The 24,169-nt window shown below is 41.8% G+C and overlaps 1 protein-coding gene across 1 annotated transcript; it reads left to right on the top strand.

Annotated features, from left to right (window-relative positions):
* Positions 1-503: 503 nt before the first annotated feature.
* On the top strand, positions 504-23,781 carry aifm5 (apoptosis inducing factor mitochondria associated 5; the record flags this gene model as incomplete). Its single annotated transcript, XM_084320393.1, has 18 exons — positions 504-522; positions 1,464-1,554; positions 2,112-2,221; positions 5,543-5,652; positions 6,041-6,085; positions 7,435-7,504; positions 8,435-8,547; positions 8,783-8,869; positions 9,332-9,423; positions 17,414-17,544; positions 17,897-18,012; positions 18,534-18,605; positions 18,808-18,871; positions 19,145-19,221; positions 19,405-19,522; positions 19,982-20,080; positions 21,943-22,018; positions 23,604-23,781. 18 exons carry the CDS (start codon positions 504-506, stop codon positions 23,779-23,781), a joined length of 1,668 nt encoding a protein of 555 aa, XP_084176519.1.
* Between the last annotated feature and the right edge of the window lie 388 nt (positions 23,782-24,169).

The following is a 24,169-nucleotide window of genomic DNA, read 5'->3' as shown; positions in this document are numbered from 1 at the left end:
CCACAGTTTTTTGCAAGTTGTGCATTGTCATTAGACGTGCGTCCATTCATTGTTGAGGGCTGTTGCCTCGTCAGCCTTTCTCTATACTGGCTGCTGCTGTGGAACACAAAAGCATTGTTTTTCTCTGGAACAACAATAATAGGGAACCTACCACAAAGATATCGAATCTGATCATTCATTTGAGGCAAAAGATTATCTTAGACTATATTAAGTATTTTGACAATTATTTATTTCGGCTATGCTAAGTTTCCTTCGCCGACCAAATCGTCTCAGCAGGACCAAGTAAAGTGGTGGGCTGGGGGTTTGGAATGGCTTGGTTGCCGGGGAAACGGACTCCAGTTCCATCGCGATAGGCGCATTCAGCTGATGAGAAGAACAGAAATATAGTGACCACGGACTTTAACCAGACTTGGAAATACGTTTACAAAGTACAACTGAACTAAAAGTTCATGTTTGTGGCGGGTATTTGAGTATATTTGTTTTATTACTGTTGAATCAGCGGGATGTCGATGGACGAACCACGTGAGTATGGCGTTATAATCTTTTTTTTTATGAATGACAACAGCCTATTGCATCATGGACTTGTGCGTAAGACAAGTAGCCGGTTAATTAAATGACCAATCATATCTATCCCTTTCGCGTCTTTGTGAGTTCTAATCCTATAGGCTACATCTTTTTATTTTAATTTTTTTGTATTCTAATAAAACCTAGCAAAATATAAATCACAAACATCTATGGGTTAATTTGTTAGTCCACGTTATGTCTGAAATTATAGCATTGTGCCATTTTTAATCAATGTTGGAAACGTACATTATGTAGAAGGAGTTGCCATATTGACACTGCCAATGTTAAAGGATATTATGCAACATAGTTGTAGAATTCGGTTAAATTCAGCCCTCTGGTATACAAGTGTGCTGCAGATATCCTTCTTCTTGCGTTACTAAAGTTGTAGCAACACTAACTTTGCGGCTGTTTTATCATTAATAATGCTTAATTGGCTGGCTTGTAAACCCACTCTGAAAGTCCATTATTATCTTATCCTTGCAAACAAAACATTTTTGTAACTGCAAGTGGCATAATTGTAGTGGAGTAGGCACAGTAGGATGTTTCTCAAGAAATAGTAATAAGTATGAACCCATAGATAAAAATACTTGATAGGCCTATACAGTACAAGTATCATGGGGAAATACTTTTTAGTAGTAGGCCTACTTAAGCAAATGTGTATTTTTATGTGTGTGTGTGTGTGTGTGTGTGTGTGTGTGTGTGTGTGTGTGTGTGTGTGTGTGTGTGTGTGTGTGTGTGTGTGTGTGTGTGTGTGTGTGTGTGTGTGTGTGTGTGTGTGTGTATGAGAGGGTGGAAGGGGTGTAACAGAGTTGAAGACGTCTGTTCAACTCCACTGGTAGAATTCACAAGCATGCCCCTTTGTTTTCATGAGTTTTGCACACATGTGATTCCAACCACAGACCATGGGGACTTGTCAGACTCTGACCTAGAGGAGACATCAGAGGAGCTGACAGAACTGGTGTGTCTGGAGTCAAAACTACAGGATGGACAGTAAGAGAGAAGGGGTGGCGGGCGGTGAGAGGTAGATGTCTTAGTGAAGCAGCTAATTTATCAGTGCACACGCTTGTGTTGGAGCGATATGGGGAAAATATTACCACAATATATGCTTTTAACATATAGCCACTGTTATTCTGTTATTGCTCTAACGATTTATTTCTGCTTCTGACGGAATCATACAGAAACCAGGAGGTTCCATGTGGTTTAAGGTTCAAGAGTATTTATTTCAAATGCATTTTGAAGTCACTTTATGTGCAAATGTGTTAAAGAAAATTCCTTTTTGAGGGAGCTTATAAAAGACAAGATATGCTAAAATGTTAGCACTTATCATGGCAGATGTTACCACAATCATTACTGATATTGATTCAGTGCCCAGCTCTAATAGCACATCCTATTTTGTTAAAAAAAAAGAATTATTACTGTTACTTTTTTGTGCTTACTTGAGTGAGATGTCTAACTCTGTGTGTGTGTGTGTGTGTGTGTGTGTGTGTGTGTGTGTGTGTGTGTGTGTGTGTGTGTGTGTGTGTGTGTGTACCTGTCTGTGTGCTTAGGATGATGGAGGTTGAGGTGGGACATCATAATGTGCTCTTGACGCGTTGTGCAGGAAAATACAGTGCCATCGGTAACCAGTGCACACACTATGGTGCTCCACTCAGTAAAGGTAAACACACTATGGTGCTCCACTCAGTAAAGGTAAACACACTATGGTGCTCCACTCAGTAAAGGTAAACACACTATGGTGCTCCACTCAGTAAAGGTAAACACACTATGGTGCTCCACTCAGTAAAGATAAACACACTATGGTGCTCCACTCAGTAAAGGTAAACACACTATGGTGCTCCACTCAGTAAAGGTAAACACACTATGGTGCTCCACTCAGTAAAGGTAAACACACTATGGTGCTCCACCCAGTAAAGGTAAACACACTATGGTGCTCCACTCAGTAAAGGTAAACACACTATGGTGCTCCACTCAGTAAAGGTAAACACACTATGGTGCTCCACTCAGTAAAGGTAAACACACTATGGTGCTCCACTCAGTAAAGGTAAACACACTATGGTGCTCCACTCAGTAAAGGTAAACACACTATGGTGCTCCACTCAGTAAAGGTAAACACACTATGGTGCTCCACTCAGTAAAGGTAAACACACTATGGTGCTCCACCCAGTAAAGATAAACACACTATGGTGCTCCACCCAGTAAAGGTAAACACACTATGGTGCTCCACTCAGTAAAGATAAACACACTATGGTGCTCCACCCAGTAAAGATAAACACACTATGGTGCTCCACCCAGTAAAGGTAAACACACTATGGTGCTCCACTCAGTAAAGATAAACACACTATGGTGCTCCACTCAGTAAAGGTAAACACACTATGGTGCTCCACTCAGTAAAGGTAAACACACTATGGTGCTCCACCCAGTAAAGATAAACACACTATGGTGCTCCACTCAGTAAAGGTAAACACACTATGGTGCTCCACTCAGTAAAGATAAACACACTATGGTGCTCCACTCAGTAAAGGTAAACACACTATGGTGCTCCACTCAGTAAAGGTAAACACACTATGGTGCTCCACTCAGTAAAGGTAAACACACTATGGTGCTCCACTCAGTAAAGGTAAACACACTATGGTGCTCCACTCAGTAAAGGTAAACAGTAAACACACTATGGTGCTCCACTCAGTAAAGGTAAACACACTATGGTGCTCCACTCAGTAAAGATAAACACACTATGGTGCTCCACCCAGTAAAGGTAAACACACTATGGTGCTCCACTCAGTAAAGGTAAACACACTATGGTGCTCCACTCAGTAAAGGTAAACACACTATGGTGCTCCACCCAGTAAAGGTAAACACACTATGGTGCTCCACTCAGTAAAGGTAAACACACTATGGTGCTCCACTCAGTAAAGATAAACACACTATGGTGCTCCACTCAGTAAAGGTAAACACACTATGGTGCTCCACTCAGTAAAGATAAACACACTATGGTGCTCCACTCAGTAAAGGTAAACACACTATGGTGCTCCACTCAGTAAAGGTAAACACACTATGGTGCTCCACTCAGTAAAGGTAAACACACTATGGTGCTCCACTCAGTAAAGGTAAACACACTATGGTGCTCCACTCAGTAAAGATAAACACACTATGGTGCTCCACTCAGTAAAGGTAAACACACTATGGTGCTCCACTCAGTAAAGGTAAACACACTATGGTGCTCCACTCAGTAAAGGTAAACACACTATGGTGCTCCACTCAGTAAAGATAAACACACTATGGTGCTCCACTCAGTAAAGGTAAACACACTATGGTGCTCCACTCAGTAAAGATAAACACACTATGGTGCTCCACTCAGTAAAGGTAAACACACTATGGTGCTCCACTCAGTAAAGATAAACACACTATGGTGCTCCACTCAGTAAAGGTAAACACACTATGGTGCTCCACTCAGTAAAGGTAAACAGTAAACACACTATGGTGCTCCACTCAGTAAAGGTAAACACACTATGGTGCTCCACTCAGTAAAGATAAACACACTATGGTGCTCCACCCAGTAAAGGTAAACACACTATGGTGCTCCACTCAGTAAAGGTAAACACACTATGGTGCTCCACTCAGTAAAGGTAAACACACTATGGTGCTCCACCCAGTAAAGGTAAACACACTATGGTGCTCCACTCAGTAAAGGTAAACACACTATGGTGCTCCACTCAGTAAAGATAAACACACTATGGTGCTCCACTCAGTAAAGGTAAACACACTATGGTGCTCCACTCAGTAAAGATAAACACACTATGGTGCTCCACTCAGTAAAGGTAAACACACTATGGTGCTCCACTCAGTAAAGATAAACACACTATGGTGCTCCACTCAGTAAAGGTAAACACACTATGGTGCTCCACTCAGTAAAGGTAAACACACTATGGTGCTCCACTCAGTAAAGATAAACACACTATGGTGCTCCACTCAGTAAAGGTAAACACACTATGGTGCTCCACTCAGTAAAGGTAAACACACTATGGTGCTCCACTCAGTAAAGGTAAACACACTATGGTGCTCCACTCAGTAAAGGTAAACACACTATGGTGCTCCACTCAGTAAAGGTAAACACACTATGGTGCTCCACTCAGTAAAGGTAAACACACTATGGTGCTCCACCCAGTAAAGGTAAACACACTATGGTGCTCCACTCAGTAAAGGTAAACACACTATGGTGCTCCACTCAGTAAAGGTAAACACACTATGGTGCTCCACTCAGTAAAGGTAAACACACTATGGTGCTCCACTCAGTAAAGGTAAACACACTATGGTGCTCCACTCAGCTAGCCTAGCTGTTGGCCAAAAACACATCTCCCGGAGTTTTAAGCTATAGGCTAGCCAATTTGTATGCGCTTAAAAAGTAAAGTAAGCACTGTAAGAAATTCCAAATTGGGTGCTACACATTGGTGATGGAGGAGGCATGTTACCCTCTACATTAGATTAGAGTATGTAAATATGTTCGTTCGTGCGTTCCTTCGTTCGTTCGTTCATTCATTCATTCATTCATTCATTCGTTCATTCATTCGTTCATTCATTCATTCATTCATTCATTCATTCATTCATTCAGTCGTTCATTCATTCATTCATTCAGTCGTTCATTAATTCATTCATTCATTCATAGGCTGAAGAAACAGGAACGAATATGGTCATATCTTGTAAGATGCTTCAGTGAGAGTCATCTAGAGCTTGAGTGTATGACTCAATACTTTTAGGACATAATGTGAGTGTTTACCATTTAGACTTGATGGTATGCCTAGCTATTACACTAGGTATGTGCGTGTGTGTGTGTGTGTGTGTGTGTGTGTGTGTGTGTGTGTGTGTGTGTGTGTGTGTGTGTGTGTGTGTGTGTGTGTGTGTGTGTGTGTGTGTGTGTGTGTGTGTGTGTGTGTGTGTGTGTGTGTGTGTGTGTGTGTGTGTGTGTGTGTGTGTGTGTGTGTAGGAGTTCTTTCAGGGAATAGAGTGCGCTGTCCATGGCATGGGGCCTGTTTCAACACGCAGACAGGAGATCTGGAGGAGTTTCCTGGCTTGGACTGTCTACCCTGCCATAAGGTACCGTAGGTGTTGGGAGGCACTGTAGAGATCTTCTTGCCCTGCCTTATTGGCTGACATGTGGTTAAAGACCCAATCAATGAGCCAAACCCCTTACGAAAAAGTATCATGGTATTTCCAAAAAAGTATCATGGTATTTCCAAAAAAGTATCATGGTATTTCCAAAAAAGTATCATGGTATTTCAGGCCTGGCCCAAGCTTTTATGGGGTCCTAAGCAGAATTTGAAGCTCTCTTGTGGGACATTTCAAGTACTCTTGGCGGCCCTCTGGTGGCCATGGGGGCCCTAAGCCGGCGCTTATGTATGGCCCTGTGGTATTTCCATCATTCCATGGATAGACATTTGTATTGACTGACAGTTGTTTGACTTTGTCTAATTCTCTTTGTAAGGTCAAGGTCGAAAACAACAACGTGTATGTGTCCATAAACAAAAAGGTCAGTATTATTATTATTATTATTATTATTATTATTATTATTATTATTATTATTATTATTATTATTATTATTATTATTATTATTATTATTATTATTATTATTATTATTATTATTATTATTATTATTATTATTATTATTATTATTATTATTATTATTATTATTATTATTATTATTATTATTATTATTATTATTATTATTATTATTATTATTGATGCTTTTACATTTTTTCTTATTATTATTATTGATGAATTCTGTTTTATTTCTTGTTATTATTATTACCATTTGTATTATTATTATTATTATTATTATTATTATTATTATTATTATTATTATTATTATTATTATTATTATTATTATTATTATTATTATTATTATTATTATTATTATTATTATTATTATTATTATTATTATTATTATTATTATTATTATTATTATTATTATTATTATTATTATTATTATTATTATTATTATTATTATTATTATTATTATTATTATTATTGATTATTGAATTATTAAGGCAATCAATCAGCACAGTCTGAGCCAGTTGAAATATAAATAGAAGTACACACCTCTCACAATGAATTCAAGTTTATTTTTTCTATTTTTTGTTTTGTTTTTTGTATAGAATGACTGATATTATGTAGAAAGAAAGGCAGGCTTAAAGCATGGTAGTAATATTATATGGATTTACTTTTTCAGTCATTGGTCATTTCAGTCATTGGCTCAGGGTTTGTTGGCTGGTTGTCCATGGATGTCCTTTTGTTGCAACAATTACAGGCTTCAACGCAGTATCATGTCTATATGGTATAAAAAAGCAATTGCTCAGCTTTTTTGAGTCCATTCTGATTCCGATTCCAATTCTGATCAAAAGAAAAACAATATAAATGTACGCTTTCTACATACTGCTATGAGCTGTCTCTGCGCCTGTACGTCAGCCTGTTGAACATCTCTGCCCAAAAGAGACAACATCTGTACCAAATCCGGACATCCACGACCAAATTAGTTTGAAAGAAAATGTGGCTATAACTTGGAATTGGGTGTAAACAGAGTATCACAAATAACCAAAGATTAAGCTTGTCTGAAAGGACTATCTTTTCTGTGTAAGGAAACCATATGTCAACAATGTCAACAAATCTTTGCTTCTTATTTATAAAAGAGACAAAAAAAGATGGGGGAAACAATAATATAATATAATCTATTAAATTAAGGGAAGTAATAAACCTATATGTAGCACCGGTTAGTTTACTTTTTCTTTGGGCAGAGAACATCGTCCAACTCTCTGCATAGTAGAATGAGCTTTCTATTAATAACAACGCTGTGTTTGTTGTGCCATGTGCTTCATGAAGCAGGCTAAAAGAATCAAGAGCATGGGAGCCAGAATACCTGGGGTGAATCATACCATTCTGCTGCTCGGGGGAGGTGAGCATTAGACACTTTGACTGTGTGTGTGTTAAAGGTCGGAATCATTTGGAATCCCTATATTCAATTTGATTTTAATTCTTGGGTCCATGATTTGATTCAAAATCAATTCTTCAACCTTTACCTGTGACCCCTAAAAACAAAGGTCGACCACAGACACAATGGTGAATGTCTTGTTATTTTTAGGAAAGAATGTTTATTAGTTAGTCCCTTTCCAGGCTATATAACTTGATTCATGGTTGAAGGAGGGCTTTAGACCATCAATATGCATGATTTCACAAGATAAAAGGAGCTATACCAAAGATTATAAACATGATGATGTATTTGTACATCTTTTTGTGATCCCCAAAATCATCTCCCGACCCCCAGGTTGAGAACCAATTATCTGGGCAATTTACCTATTTCAAACTCAAAGCAAAAGGGAATGGGCAGAGTTTGAGGTAGGTCCATTCGATAGATTAGATTCTACTGTACTTTGAGTTAAAAAGCTTATATATTGTGTAAGAGGTTCTGCTTGGGCAATCTTGGCAATCTTCATAGACTGGATACAGCGTTGGTATATATTTTATATCTCAACTATGGTTGGATAGATGCATACATGGAATATTGAAGGCATGCATGAAAACAGAACTCATACAGGCAACTCACAAAACCCAACAGTAACAAGCACAAATCTGCAATAGCTGTGATCGTGTACGTGCATGCATTTCACACGCACGCACGCATTCATATTTCTCTTTGTGTAAAAGGTTTGAATGTTGAAAAAGTACTGTGCCACAATTAGCTAAAAACACAAAATATGCAGAAGACTCCTTCTACTCCTAATTTATTGATTTTGGTGGCATCAGTGTGTGTGTGACAGTGTATCTAAGTGCAGGGTCTGCGTCGTTGGTGTGTGTGTGACAGTGTATCTTCTCCCTGTAAGTGCAGGGTCTGCGTCGTTGGTGTGCGCGGAGACCCTGCGACAGGAGAACTTTGGTGGCAGAATCATCATGGCCACCAGGGACAATCTGCTGCCCTACGACAAAACTCGACTCAGTAAGGTACGCTAGCATGGGGTCTGATTTCAAATAAAATGACATTAGGGTTTGTTCAATTTAAATCATGATACCGAAGGTATTTACACCAATTGCTGGTCAATACCATGATGGTAGTGCCCCAAAAAATGGAAATACCATGATACTTTTTTGGAAATACCATTAAACATTTTCATAAGGGATGTTCATGTCCCATGGTCTAGTTTTCTTATAGTATGGTAACTCTATGACTCCTTTTCAGGTAATGAATGTGGAGAATGACAGTATCCTTCTGAGGAAAATAGAGTTCTTCCATAAATACGACATTGAGGTGTGGCTCGAGAAAGAGGTGAGCATGTCCGCCTTCCTCCTGGCCAGTTTGCATCTTGTCTGCAACCAGTTGTTTCATTCCATCAAACCAACGTCAGGCCACTGAAAACCTCAGACCTCATTTGATCAAAAGTCAAGTCAACATTTTGGATAGTGCTTTAAACACATACTTTTACTTTTATTCCATAAAAACATATCCACAGACACACAAACACACACACTCATGCACGCACGCACGCACGCACGCACGCACGCACGCACGCACGCACGCACACACACACACACACACACACACACACACACACACACACACACACACACACACACACACACACACACACACACACATGAATTTCCCCAAGGGGATTAATAAAGGAATATCTTATCTTATCTTATCTTACACACACACACACAAATGCAAAAGGTCAGACTGTAGGTGGACAGATTAACAGTGTCTCACTGTCTCTCACTGTCATGGCAGGCGCTTTCGGTGGACACAGACAGGAAGACAGTAACGTTTGATGATGGCTTGGTCCAGAGCTTTGACCAGCTCCTCATCTCCACAGGCTGCAGGTGCACTCCCTCACTCACTCACTCACTCACTCACTCACTCACTCACTCACTCACTCACTCACTCACTCACTCACTCACTCACTCACTCACTCACTCACTCACTCACTCACTCACTCACTCACTCACTCACTCACACTCTCACACACACACACACGCACATACACACTCACACACGCGCACGCACGCGCACACACACACACACACACACACACACACACACACACACACACACACACACACACACACACACACACACACACACACACACACACACACACACACACACACACACACACACACACACACACACACACACACACACACACACACGCACTTACTCACAGACAATTCATAACACCTCAGAACACATTAATTTATGTATTTTATATCTGTCTAAAGCCTTTGATACAGTTGATCATCACCTATTTTTAAAAAGGTTATTTATTATTGGCTTGGATATAGTAGTGTATGTGATTGGTTTCAGGATTATCTATCTTCTAGGTCAGTGGTTCCCAACCTTTTTTGAGTACTGTACCCCCAAAGCATTTCAAGCCAACCTAAAGTACCCCTTACTACGCAATCAATCGTGGTGATCCCCAGGATATATAATTAATAGTCTTTATTACATGGCGTTTTCACATTCGCCGAAATGCTTGCTTGTGATTGGTCAATAGCGCGCGTCAGCGGTCAGTTATCAGGCAATAATGACCGCTGTGGGACAATAATGACCGCTGTGCGCAGCTGTTCGCAATCAAGCCCACTGACACACACTGTTTCAGTGCAATTAGACACTGCTGGTGTTCTGCTGCCGGGGAAGCTGCCGGCGATGACAGGGGGCGGAGCGACGAGCGGAGCCAGAACCAGTGTTGCGAGTCGATGTAAAATGAATTAGGTATATTGTTAGTAAGTTAGCCATGTAATAAGCGGGATAATGTATAGCTATACTCGATCATTGTCGCAAAATAATTGACCTTCACTGACGTTTAAAACACCTCGCCGAGGCGGCTCGGTATTTTAAACTCTGTGTCGGTCAATTATTTTGCGACAATGACCTCGTAGCTATACATTATCCCTTACATATATTGTGGCAGACCGGCTGTGTGTGTGTGTGTGTGTATGTGTGTGTGAGTGAGTGCATGACCTGGATAAAGTCACATGGTCACACAGGTTGGCAGTTTATTGAAGTAAAGTTTTAGTTCTGAGGTCTGACATCATCACCTCATTCTGTTAGGGTTTGAAACCGACCTCAACAGCACGGCACAGACAGGTAGTTCAGAGTTAGCCAAACACTAGGGCATATTTATTTACAGAGTCAAAAAGAGTCAAGTAACAATTCTGAACAACAAAAAAGGAGACTGCCTTCGGCAGAGTTATCTGCGGCTCTGCAGATCCTCTCGGTGTTAGAGGTGGGGAATCGGCGTTGACGCCGTTGCGGCTCTGCAGATACTCCCAGCTTCAACTCGAAGTGGAAACGGAGAGAGAGAGAGAGATCAACAACAGTCCAACAGTACACAGAGGCAGTGCAGTTCAGTCCTCCCTTAGATGAGTCCAGAACAAAAACAAAATGGTACTTCTTCAGTGTTTATCCAAAACACACAATTTAGCTGAGTCCAGTGCAAACAAAAACGATACTCTTCAGTGTTATCAAAACACACAAAAACAGATAATCCAAAAAGGGTTTGGTTCCAACTCACCAAAGCGCAAACGCGTAAAGCGGGCAACGAGGCGCAGCTCCAAACGGAGGATCAAGGTATTCACCAGCGGCAATCCAAAGATGTCCTGGAGGGAAAGTAGACGAGGCACAACAACGGGGGGAAAGCAGGCAGTAGCAGTAGTATTCAAAACGACTTGACAACGATTGAAAGAAGGTCCCAGTATATGAAGCCTCTGGAGCGCTAATCACAAACTACGACAGGTGCGTGATGGAATTGGATAATCGCTCCTGAAGCGTGTGGCGGGGAATGGACCAATCATCACAGTACCTTAAGAAGCGTGTGGCAGGGAATGAACCAATCCTCACAGTACCCCCCCCTCCATGGGAGCCACCCGGCGACCCACTCGGCCCCGGCCTTCCCGGATGGGACCGAAGGAAGCCGGCGATCAGGGGCACTGGAGAGGGGGACAGAGACAGAGGCCCGGAGAGGGGGACCGGAGACGGGACAGAGGACCGGTGAGGGAGGCCGGAGACGGAGACAAGGGCCCGGTGAGGGGGCTGGAGACAGCGGCACAAGGGGAACCCCGGGGCGAAGGACTGGACGCCGCCTGAAGACACTGGGCATGACAGGAGGGGCTCCACCCCCTGATGGTGCCGGAGGACCAGGCGATGTGGGGCTCATGCAGCGCGAGCCAGGGCCGACCCAGGACTACCGGGGCAAGAGGGGATCTGGTAATGAAAAACTGGAGTCTCTCAACGTGGTTACCAGCCACGGTGAGGAGGACAGGACAGGTGCGTTGAGTGATGTCAGCCAGGCGGCGATGATCCAGCGCGAAGACCTCCAAGGGCCTCTCGAGGTCCTCAAGTGGAATGTTGGCCCGGGTGGCAAACTCAACGTCCAGCAAACTCCCATCAGCACCAGAGTCAATGAGTGCACCCACCGTCGCCCGCTGGTCCGCCCAGGCTAGGGTGACGCTCGTCAGACGGTTAGGTGGTGCACGGGTGTGGGAACAGGAAAAACGGCTCACCAGGATCTCCCGGGGTCCCGGCGAGCCTGGTCTTCTTGGCCGGGTAGGGCAATTGGAGACACGGTGCCCATCCCGGCCGCAGTAGAGGCAAAGGCCGGACCTGAGCCTGGACTCCCGTTCGGCCGGGCTAAGGCGGGTGCGTCCCAGCTGCATGGGTTCCTCCTCGGTCACAGCTCGGGAGGGAAAAAACCCACCAGTCACGGAGGGGGCAGGACGGTCAGCAGAACGGTCCCGAGGACGGGGGGTCTGGGGAACGTCTGGGGGTCCTAGTCGTGCTCGCTCACGCCTTCTCTCCCGGAGGCGTCCGTCGATGCGGATAGCGAGGCTAATCAGGCCCTTGAGAGAATCGGGCTCCTCTTGGGTCGCGAGCTGGTCCCTTACTGCGTCGTCGAGCCCCCTCAGGAAGGTGAGACGAAGCACTTGATCGTTCCAACCGCTCTCCGTTGCGGCCAGTCTGAACTCCAGCGCGTAGTCTCTGACACTGCCACTGCCCTGCCGGAAGGTGAACCAACCGAGCTCCTGGGTCCTGGCCACGAGCTGGGTGGTGGAAAACCCTTCGGAGCTCTGCCACGAAGTCTGGGTAGGAGAAACAAAAATCGGCCCTCATAGCCCAGGAAGCAGTGACCCACTGTGCTGCTCGGCCCGTGAGCAGGTTAGTCATGTAGGCTACTCGGGCTCCCTCTGACGAAAAACGGCTGGGTTGATGAAGGAAGACCAACTCACACTGCATGATGAATGTGGCACAATCCTCGAAGTTACCCTCGAACAGACGTGGTTCGGAGAGACGGGGCTCCCGAGGTGCGAGGTCTGCCGCGGGTGGTGATCTGGCTGAGACTCCTGGGACAGGTGGGGTTAAAAGCAGAGTGTTTAATGCTGTACTGAGAGCCTGTAGCTGGTGCAGAATAACAGCCTGCTGATACCCCTGGGTAGTCTGCTGGGTGGCCAGAGTGTCAAGGGCAGCCAGAATAAGCTGGACCTCGGCCCGGAGGTCCTGTAAAGCAGCCGCAGCCGCACCCAACTGTTGGGTGTGGTCGTTGACCAACTCGATCTGGACCGCCAACGCTGCCCTGACCCTGTCTGTGTCGGCTGAGGTCGTCATGGTCGGGTCGTAATGTTAGGGTTTGAAACCGACCTCAACAGCACGGCACAGACAGGTAGTTCAGAGTTAGCCAAACACTAGGGCGTATTTATTTACAGAGTCAAAAAGAGTCAAGTAACAATTCTGAACAACAAAAAAGGAGACTGCCTTCGGCAGAGTTATCTGCGGCTCTGCAGATCCTCTCGGTGTTAGAGGTGGGGAATCGGCGTTGACGCCGTTGCGGCTCTGCAGATACTCCCAGCTTCAACTCGAAGTGGAAACGGAGAGAGAGAGAGAGATCAACAACAGTCCAACAGTACACAGAGGCAGTGCAGTTCAGTCCTCCCTTAGATGAGTCCAGAACAAAAACAAAATGGTACTTCTTCAGTGTTTATCCAAAACACACAATTTAGCTGAGTCCAGTGCAAACAAAAATGATACTCTTCAGTGTTATCCAAAACACACAATTTAGCTGAGTCCAGTGCAAACAAAAACGATACTCTTCAGTGTTATCAAAACACACAAAAACAGATCATCCAAAAAGGGTTTGGTTCCAACTCACCAAAGCGCAAACGCGTAAAGCGGGCAACGAGGCGCAGCTCCAAACGGAGGATCAAGGTATTCACCAGCGGCAATCCAAAGATGTCCTGGAGGGAAAGTAGACGAGGCACAACAACGGGGAGAAAGCAGGCAGTAGCAGTAGTATTCAAAACGACCCGACAACGATTGAAAGAAGGTCCCAGTATATGAAGCCTCTGGAGCGCTAATCACAAACTACGACAGGTGCATGATGGAATTGGATAATCGCTCCTGAAGCGTGTGGCGGGGAATGCACCAATCCTCACACATTCCTATTGTAACATTAGGTTAACAAAGCACTGAAGACTCAAAACTATAAGATAACATAAGATAAGATGAGATGAGATACGATGCGATACAATATGATACAATCAGATGAAATATTCCTTTATTGATCCCCTTGGGTAAATGTGGGTGTCATAGCAGCATGGGGAGGCGAGGTATAGGTATGGGCAGGGTAATAGCAGAAAGACATAAATATAGGCAATAGAATATAATCTGAATATAAAAAGATGTAAATGGGATGGTTTCATGCTATTATTCGAAAGCATGTCGCCACAGAGGAAACACATTGGCTGTGGTTGCTCTGTAGTTGTGACAGTAAATCCAGAGAGCACATAATGTTCACCAAACTGACGATTCTTCACTTTCTCCGTTTTCTTTTTCTTCTGAATGGGTTCTCCTGATTCAGCAGTATCACCTGTGCTGTTGTTGCTGGATGAACCAGCTCGACTCAACCATTGATCCATAATGTTAACAGACATTTTGAAAGAGGCTTGATATTTTGCTAACTAGCTACACTACAATGATGATGCTCGGTGTAACACCTGACAGTCCGGTGGGAAGCTGAACGTTGCGCGATAGAACAAGTATAGCCAATAATAATATTATATCCATCAAATTATTACTTAATTTGTATTCCCCCAATTTGCATTATTCTTTATTTGGGTACAGTTTTCCTGTACATACATTCTTTATTTTTTTTTACAGTAGGAAAGCAGGAGGGCTATCGGTTCATAATTTCGAACAGTACTATTTCTCTTTTATGCTCAGGCCGTTGCTAAGATGGTTCAATAATGACATACCATGGGTGAATATGGAGAAGCACATTGTATCTCCATATACACTCAAATATATCCTCTTTTCTGGTCTATCCCAAAGCTTTTGCCATATTAAATTCGGCCCAATTATAGCACATTCAATTTACGTTTGGAAATATATTGCCGAAATGGGACAGTGGGACACAAAATGGCACCTAGATACCCCTATTTTTGATAACAACTTCTTACTGTTGGGAGGGAAACCAGCTACATTTCCCAAATTGGCAAAGACAAGGTATTCTCAAACTATCTGACATATACAGTGAATACGGTCTCAGATCCTTTCAAGAGCTCAAACAAATCTATAATGTCCCTAGTACATCCTTCTTTTTTTATTTACAGTTGCACACTGCAATGCGCACTTATGGTGTCCCATGAAATCAGCCTTTACCAGTTCATCCTTTAATGATTATAGTGAGTGGCATAAATGTTAAAAATTGTTTTGTTTCTGGGTTATATAATAAAATACAAGACAAACTAAACAGAACTACAGGTAATACCACTGGCTGGAACATAGATTTAAAGGATTACAACGCCTGCATAAATTGGCAGAATGTATGGGATAATATTCCGTTAACCTCTCGTAATTATAATAATCAATTAACTCATTACAAACTGATACAAAGATTTTATCTGTCACCCAGGAAACTCTGTCAAATCAAAATTTTACAAAGTCCCCTATGTGCTTTATGTCCGCAAAAAGTCATAGGAACATACATACATATGATGTGGGAATGTCCAGAAGTACTAGCTTTTTGGGCCAAGGTTGCATTATTTCTCACTAATATAACGGAGATAAACATACCTTGTTTTCCACACATTTTATTATTAAACGATGATTCATCTCTAAAAATCACAACTGCAAGCAGGCAGGCTACAGTCCTATATGACTATACTGACGGACAATCTATATACTGAAAAGACACTTTTTTATGCCACTGTGGGAATTAATATGAAATGCTGATGTGAATGTCTCTTTCCTCTGAACTTGTTTAAAAAAAAAAAAACGTTTTTTAAAAATCTGTTCATGTACCCCCTGGGGACCACCCACGTACCCCTAGGGGTACGCGTACCCCCGGTTGGGAAACACTGTTCTAGGTGTCAGTGTATGAAATCGGGGTCCTGCTCAATCAGAATTATTGTCCATAACTAAAGGTGTGCCACAAGGTTTAATGTTGGGTCCTGTCCTTTTCACTATTTATATTAATGATATTGTTCTGCTTTAAATGCGGATGATACTATTGTGTACTGGATCGCTGACACTGTTCAGTTCGCCATTAAGAACTTGCAGCATTCTTCAGGAAGCTTTTATCAATCTTAAATTAGTCCTCAATGCTAGTAAAACTAAATGTATGCTGTGCGCCTGAAATGTTGATTAGGATGAAGTATATCTACGTGGTTCTAACATTGAGATACTCACTGAGTATAATATCTTGGCTTGTGGTTGACAGTGCCATGTGGATATTCTTGCTTCCAAGCTGCAACAGAAAATTGGCTTCCTGTACAGAAATAGATCCAGCTTTCCTGTGATTAGTAGAAAGAGGATTGTTGAAGCTGTTTTCTTCAATTTTGGACTATGGTGATGTGATGTATAGGCATGCTGCGGCTTTAACTCAGATTTATTACTGGTGACAGATAATACCCACTGTGTCCTTTATGAATACTGTAGGTTTGAAAGGTGTAACTATCATTGGTATTTGTTTATTTTTAAAGCTCTTATTGGTAAGCTTCCTCCTTACATCACAACACTGTTGGAATGGAATCTTGGAACCTATTCTAGACATTCAAATGACGAGTGTGCTCTGAACTAGGTACAACTTTTTCCTTTGATGCTTCAACATCTGGAATGCCACGCACTTGTTGGCCATGCTACATTATTCTTGAGAATATCTTTTATTTTTTGTATCCACTTTTTCTCCCATTTTCAATTTTTTCTCCCATCCCAATTTTCATATCGTCCAATTCAACTCTCCCCTGTCTTCGAACGTTGTTTCTTGCCTCCCACAAGCCGGCTGCAATGTGAACTAAGTCATACATAGCACGAGTCCCCTCCGATACTCGAGGTAACAGCCGTCGCATCTTTTCACCTGCGCGGCTCGATCTTTCAGCGTCGGGGGTCTGGGCTTTGGAGGGGCCCCGCCCCGTCGCTTCTTGATTTTACTGCACAGGCGCACCAACCGACCTGTAGGAGTCGCTGTCCACAACGCCCGATCCCCACCCTTCAGTTTCCCTCCCCGTAATACGGCCAATGTGTATTACTGTGGACGACTAGCTAAACTGAAAGCAATGTGGAGAAGGCATCCTGTTCGAGCCTAGTCTCCAGCATTTGTTGCGAGCGCCTTGCCCACTGCGCCACGTAGCCGCCCCTATTCTTGAGAATATCTTTTTGTGTAATGTGACTTTTAGATAAACATATCTTTAAATAGCACTGTGCCAGCACCTGGTTCTTTGTATATCTAGCCTCCACTAAGTACCAAGTATGATGATCTTAGTCAACGGATGTTATTCAATACAATGCATTAACATTGCATTATCATGGTCTATCCTTTAGAGCAAAGGGTTTGAATGTCCCTGGCATGGACCTGGAGAATGTAAAGATGCTGGAGACACCAGATGATGCCAGGCAGATCCATGCAGCCTGTATGGGCTGCCACATTGTGGTTGTGGGGACTTCTTTCGTTGGTAATGTATTTTCAAAGAGATGCTAGGCATAATATCAACAACTGCGTGATACCAGGTGTTTTAGTGTGAATTACTCCATGGGAACAAATTACAATTGTGGTCATTAACTTTTAAATGTAATATATTTATTTAGTTTTGTAGCACTTGATATAGTGCTGTATAATAACATAGAAATACTGGTGACAGTATGACTGGTGGTTTTTCAGGTTGACCTGTGAAATTACTTGTCATTAACAAATTAGGTTATATCTGATATAGTAATTAGCCTGTAATTTGTGTAATCTTTCTGTTGTTTAGAGGTATTCTTCTCATCCTCAACATTAATTGCACAGTTATCATGTTATTTTTTCAGGGATGGAGGTGGCATCTTATATGACAGACAAGGCCTCTAAAATCACAGTGATAGGTAGCAGTGAAGTACCGTATGAGAAGACCTTGGGCCCTGAGATTGGCAGAGTTATCATGACGGTGAGCTAGAGAGAGCAAGAGAGAGAGAGAGCGAGAGAGAGCGAGAGAGAGAGAGAGAGAGAGAGAGAGAGAGAGAGAGAGAGAGAGAGAGAGAGAGAGAGAGAGAGAGAGAGAGAGTATGTGATCGTATACAATCATTAGGACCTTGGGCTGCTCTTAATTATCGTTACCTTACAAGTGATGTTTTCATTTTGGGTATTTTGGGAACCTATACTTACCTTCGTTCAGAATCTGAATCCCTTTGTTTGCCAAGCAGAATAAATATACAGGAATTTGTCTTGGTCAATCATTATATTTTATTGAAATGTCTTAATTACAATGGCCAAAACGCTTTACACAAAGAAATATATATATATTTGTAAAGTAGGAGTAAGGTATGACAGGTAGCCTATACAAATAACACAGAAACAAGAGAGTACAAAAATATATACAAAGGATAGCAAATTAATAAATAAATAACATGCCTAATAAATAATATGTCTTCAAATGTGTTAAAAGTGACATTGTTGTTGTGTTTTCAGATGATGTCAGGAAAGGACGTGGCATTCTACATGAATGATTATGTGATGGAAATCCGAGGTGTGAATGGAAAGGTATATGCATGAATAAAATGTATGATCCTTGAAGTATGTCAATGTTTTTGAATAAGTTGATACACTCAATGAAACTATGAACTTTATGGGATACAATGCGTTTCTCCCTCTCTCTCACTCTCCTTCTCCCTCTCTTTCTCTCTCTCTCTGTAATGGATTCATTCTGTTTCTCCTCCTCTCTTACTTCCGCTGCAACACCAAGGTGAAAGAGGTTGTGCTTAAGAGCAGTGCAGTCATTCCAGCAGATGTTATAATTGTTGGAATTGGTAAGCACTATTTTACTTGCAATAATGTATAGAGACACTGCTGTATGAAAAGAAATTAGGCTGTTGTCCTTCCATTATACCTCTATTCATGAATAACCATAGGTAAACTAATTTCCCATGGCATGTCATTACATTTTGGGTAATTTCCCCTTAAGAAAAGGCTATGTCATGAATGGACATGAAAGGTTAAAGGTTGTATGTATGTAAAAAAGAAATAAATAAATAAATTTAAAAAAGCTGAAAAGAAAACGTATACTCCACTCTCTCCATTAGGTGTATTGCCTAACTCAGAGTTCCTGCATGGTAGTAAAGTAGCCATGGACTCAAAGAACTACATCACAGTGGATAAGGTAATCCCATACTGTAACTCACTTTCCTATAATCTGCCTCGCATTTATTGTCTGCATTTTCTTCATCATATGTCTTCATCATAAAGGACCTTGTCACAGGTGTTTCTCTGTGATCTTCTCCTTCCTGTAGTACATGCATACTAACGTCCCTGGTGTGTCCTCTGGTTCTTCTCCTTCCTGTAGTACATGCATACTAACGTCCCTGGTGTGTTTTGCGGAGGTGACCTGGCCAGCTTCCCTCTTAAGATGGCCAAAGACCAGACAGTCTCCATCGGACACTGGCAGATGGCACAATCCCATGGTGACTGCATGCCTATGAACTCCCATACAAGATAAACTATTTTCCATGGCATCAAACACACTTGTCAGACCTGTGTAAAACATATGAGGATGAGGTTAAGTTCAACATGTGATTTATACAAAAGGTTGATCATTTCAATGACAAAATCTAATCGAATCAAGTTTTGTTGTGATTATTTATGATTTTGTTTATGACATATAATGCAAGGGCATGGTAAATAGTATCAAATATACTAAAAGTTTAGGAATGATGATTCATTCATTTTAAATGTATATTATGTCAGAATATTGCATAGTGATATACAATTGTCTTTCTCCTGTAATTGACCTATCTCAAGCTCTGCCCTCTTTTCTTCATCCTCCATTCACAATTGTTGCACAACAGTTGTGAATGGAGGATCAAGGGGTTTGAGATAGGTCAATTGTTTCCTTTTCACTATTCTGCTTCTTTTGTTGTTAGGGAGGGTAGCAGCCATGAACATGCTAGACAGACCAACTGAGCTCAACACTATTCCTTTCTACTGGACTGTCCTACTGGGCAAAACAATTCGATACACAGGTGGGCATCTTGGCAATTGCAAATATACACAAATATACACAGAATATGTACAGGAGGAGAAATGCACTTAAAGTACCATATCTCAAATATAATATAGTTTGTAAGAGTCTGACTTATTACTCTATTGGCTGTATTAACACAACTATCGTAATAAGGCTCCATGGCTGCCATTTCTGTTAACCATTCTGCTATTACACTGCAGCAGCTGTTGTTAGTGTGATGCCCCCCAAAAGATCAGACGGGATTACCAGACGTGTCTCATGCTGTGATTAACTTGTGAGATGTCATCTGTCTTGCAGACCGTTTGCACTCTTTTTTATTTTTATTTTTGGATATTTTTTCCCCCTCCTTTTTCCTCCGTTTTTCTCCCATCCCAATGTTAGTCGTTATGCCAATTCCCAATCCCCTTCCCGGTTGCTGCGCACCTACCCCCTACGGTCGGTCTGGGAGAGTGGAGGCTATCACATGCTTCCTCCGACACACTTGAGCCAATCAACCGCTTCTTTTCACCTGGCAGCGCGGACTCTCACTGGGAGAGTGTAACGTGTGGAAGGTCACACTACCCCCCTTAGATCCTTTCCTCGCTGAGCAGGCGCCCCGACCGAACTGTAGGAGTCGCTGTTTACAACGACCAGGACCCACCCACCAGCTTTCCCACCCCTAACACTGCCAATTGTGTTAGTATGAACGACCAGCCAAGCTGGTAGCAATGCCGAGAGCTGAGCTCGAACCCAGACAGTTTGCACTCTTATTAAAAGCACTAGGGGCGACAGTGGCTCAGGAGGTAGAGTGGTCGCCTGGTAATCGGTAGGTTCCCGGTTCGATTCCGGCTCCTCCCAGCAGCGTGTTGAAGTGTCCTTGAGCAAGACACTTAACCTAACTGCTCCTGATGAGCAGGTCGGCACCTTGCATGGTTGCCTCCGCCATCGGTGTGTGAATGTGAGTGAATGGGTGAATGTGAGGCACAAGTTGTAAAGCATTTTGGATAAAAGCTCTATATAAATGCAGTCCATTCCCTGTGTGAAGGATCAAAATGAAACAAATTGAGAGTAAATCTCACAGACTGAAAAAACTAAAAAAAAAGAAAAGCAGTGGCTTTCTCCATTTTAATCCAAACATAGGCTTTCTGCATTTCTGCATCAGAAATTATAGTTGTATTGTAACTGTTAGTTTGGGAATTGCTTGTATTTCCTCTATTACAGAATGAACCTAACTCTTGATCCAGTCATAATGAAACTTTGTACATTACTCAAAGAAACATTCCAACATTTTGTGGAATGTTATTTGCCATCTTCCCCAAAGTCAGACAAGAACATTGATATCAATTGAATCTCTGTGTGTTTTATTTTGGAGTTGTTGGCAGTTGTTTTTCTTAACTTTTAACAGGCTAGGCTAGCTGCTCCCTACTGCTTCCAAGCATGCACCTGGACCTCCCTCCCTCTGGCGCTACTGGACACACAGAGGTGTAACTGATATCGATCTTCTTGTCTGACTTGGCAAATAAGTCTATTTCCTAAAAGTATTACTTCATTAAAAAGGACAAATAGAGGACACTGCAAATGGCAAAACGTTAAATCTCTAAACAAGGTTGACCGACTATGAATTCTGGCACACAGACCTTTTGGAGGAAGTACTTGTTTTAACTTTGATGTTTTTATTGGTGAATGGGGGATACCGATGTGGCCTATCACACAATGGCTTAAAATTCCAAAGTGAGTTGTACAAAAACGTTGAAACTTGGTAACGCAAAATTCTACTCTATTTGGCACATGCATCCCAAATGTCATAGACATATAAAACTTGAACCCTGAAATGACTCGTTGCTACGTTGTGTTCCACGTTTCTCTGTCGGTTCCGTTCAGGCAATGGGGAGGGATACACTGAAATGGTGGTGAAAGGAAAACTTGAAGACATGAAGTTTCTGGCGTTTTACATCAAGTAAGTTAAAGAGAAACTGCTTTTATATGATCTTTATGTATTCCTGAGCAAAGGGAGACGGTCCAACCAAGATCCACTGGATCGAAACATTATCCGATCACAATAAATTCTGATCTATTTTGCAAGCTTAAAATAGTGTGCAGGCTCTTCTCCTTTTTGCTCAAGTGACTTCTCCTCAATGCACCTGTATTTCCCAATTATTTCATTCAAGTGTGCAGAAGTATTTTTCCTCATCTTTATATATTCCATACATTAATATCGGAAACTTTACTAAAACAAATTTACTATGCATCCAAAATGCAGATCAACTGTAACTGATGGTTTCTCACTTGATATGTTGTTCTAGTCGGGGTGTAAAGTACTTGAGTAATTGTACTTCATTACAATACTTAAGTACTGTTTTGGGGGATTTGTACTTTACTCGAGTATTATTAGGTTTGTATACTTTGTACTTTTACTCCATTACATTTCAGAGAAAAAAAACATACTTTTTACTCCTTACATTTAAAATGCAGACCTACAAAGTACAAAGTACAAATCTCACAGGTCCAACCATTTTAATTAGTATATTTTAATTGTTTATCTGGCCGAACTAACGTTAACGTTATTAATCCTGCGACCACAGGTAAACAGCCAATCAAATCCCCATCAATGGAAAATGAACCCGCCCATACCCATGCTGATTGGTCCTTGTGCAACACTAGAAAGCGGGGATCTTTGATTAAACACCTGCTATCAGAATAATAGACAGTCAGATCCGCATTATGCTGTGGTTAATATTGTGATATTATTCAGGGTACTCCAGTATTCTGTCTTTAATATTGTGATATTATTCAGGGTACTCCAGTATTCTGTCTTTAATATTGTGATATTATTCAGGGTACTCCAGTATTCTGCCTTTAATATTGTGATATTATTCAGGATAATCCAGTATTCTCTCTTTAATATTGTGATATTATTCAGGATAATCCAGTATGCTGTGGTTAATATTGTGATATTATTCAGGATATACCATTCTGTTTTTAATATTGTGATATTATTCAGGATACACCATTCTGTTTTTAATATTGTGATATTATTCATGCTGTGATGTGAATGCCGTCCATGTTAGTTTACCTTCGATGGAGAAGTGCATTAAATAATTTTTATGCAAAAAAAGTGTCCTCTGTTCTTTCATTTCAGCATTGTCTATTGCAGAACACATTCCATTGTGGGCAGTGTGTATGCTTGGTTTCATTCCAGCCTTGCCTAAACACCAGCTGATGATTTCACTAATTGGCTCACCTCTTCAACTAACTCACCTGGTGCAATGTATAGTTAAAATTAAAACTTGGCCCACGATGGAATGAGTTTGAGACCTGGTGTATCCCTTTAAAAAAAAATTACTTTTACTTTTTAGTACTTAAGTACATTTAAAAGTAGGACTTTTTGACTTTTACTCAAGTGTGTTTTTAGCCAGATACTTTGACTTTTACTTGAGTCCGATTTTGAGACGGTACCCATACTTTCACTTAAGTATAATTTCTGGGTACTTTTTACACCCCTAGATACGGTGTGTTCGTTAAATCTATGTTATTCTCCACAGGAATGATGAGGTAATAGCAGCCGTGAGCCTCAACTATGATCCAGCAGCGTCTGCAGTAGCGGAGAGATTTACAACAGGGAAAGTCATCACGAAGACAGAGGCTCAGTATGTGTTCTTCTCTCTCTTTAGCACCTGCATCCTTTCATACACTCTATTATTGGTAGAGACAGACAGATGAGACACAAGAGAGATGATGTAACGTGTCTGGCTGTGTGATGACATTAACTTATTAGCAAGAAAGGGAATGCACCAAGATAGCTTAGCTTAGCACGAAAGAGCTAGTATGTCACTGTCTGGATTTCAAATGGTAAATGACTTAATATGATTTAATATAGCGCTTTATCCAAAGCGCTTTACAATTTGTTACTCACATTTTACCCATTCACTCACACATTCACTCACACATTCACACACCGACAACGGAGGCAACCATGCAAGGTGCCAACCTGCTCATCGGGAGCAATTAGGGGTTAAGTGTCTTGCTCAAGGACACATCGACAAGCTGCCCGGGAGGAGCGGGAATCAAACCAGGAACCTCCGGATTGCCAGACGACTGCTCTACCTCC

The sequence above is a fragment of the Notolepis coatsorum genome (assembly GCF_963971535.1).
Source record: "Notolepis coatsorum genome assembly, chromosome: 8".
NCBI lineage: Eukaryota > Metazoa > Chordata > Actinopteri > Aulopiformes > Paralepididae > Notolepis > Notolepis coatsorum.
The sequence above is the reverse complement of the archived record's forward strand: the minus strand, read 5'-3'. Positions and strand labels throughout refer to the sequence as shown.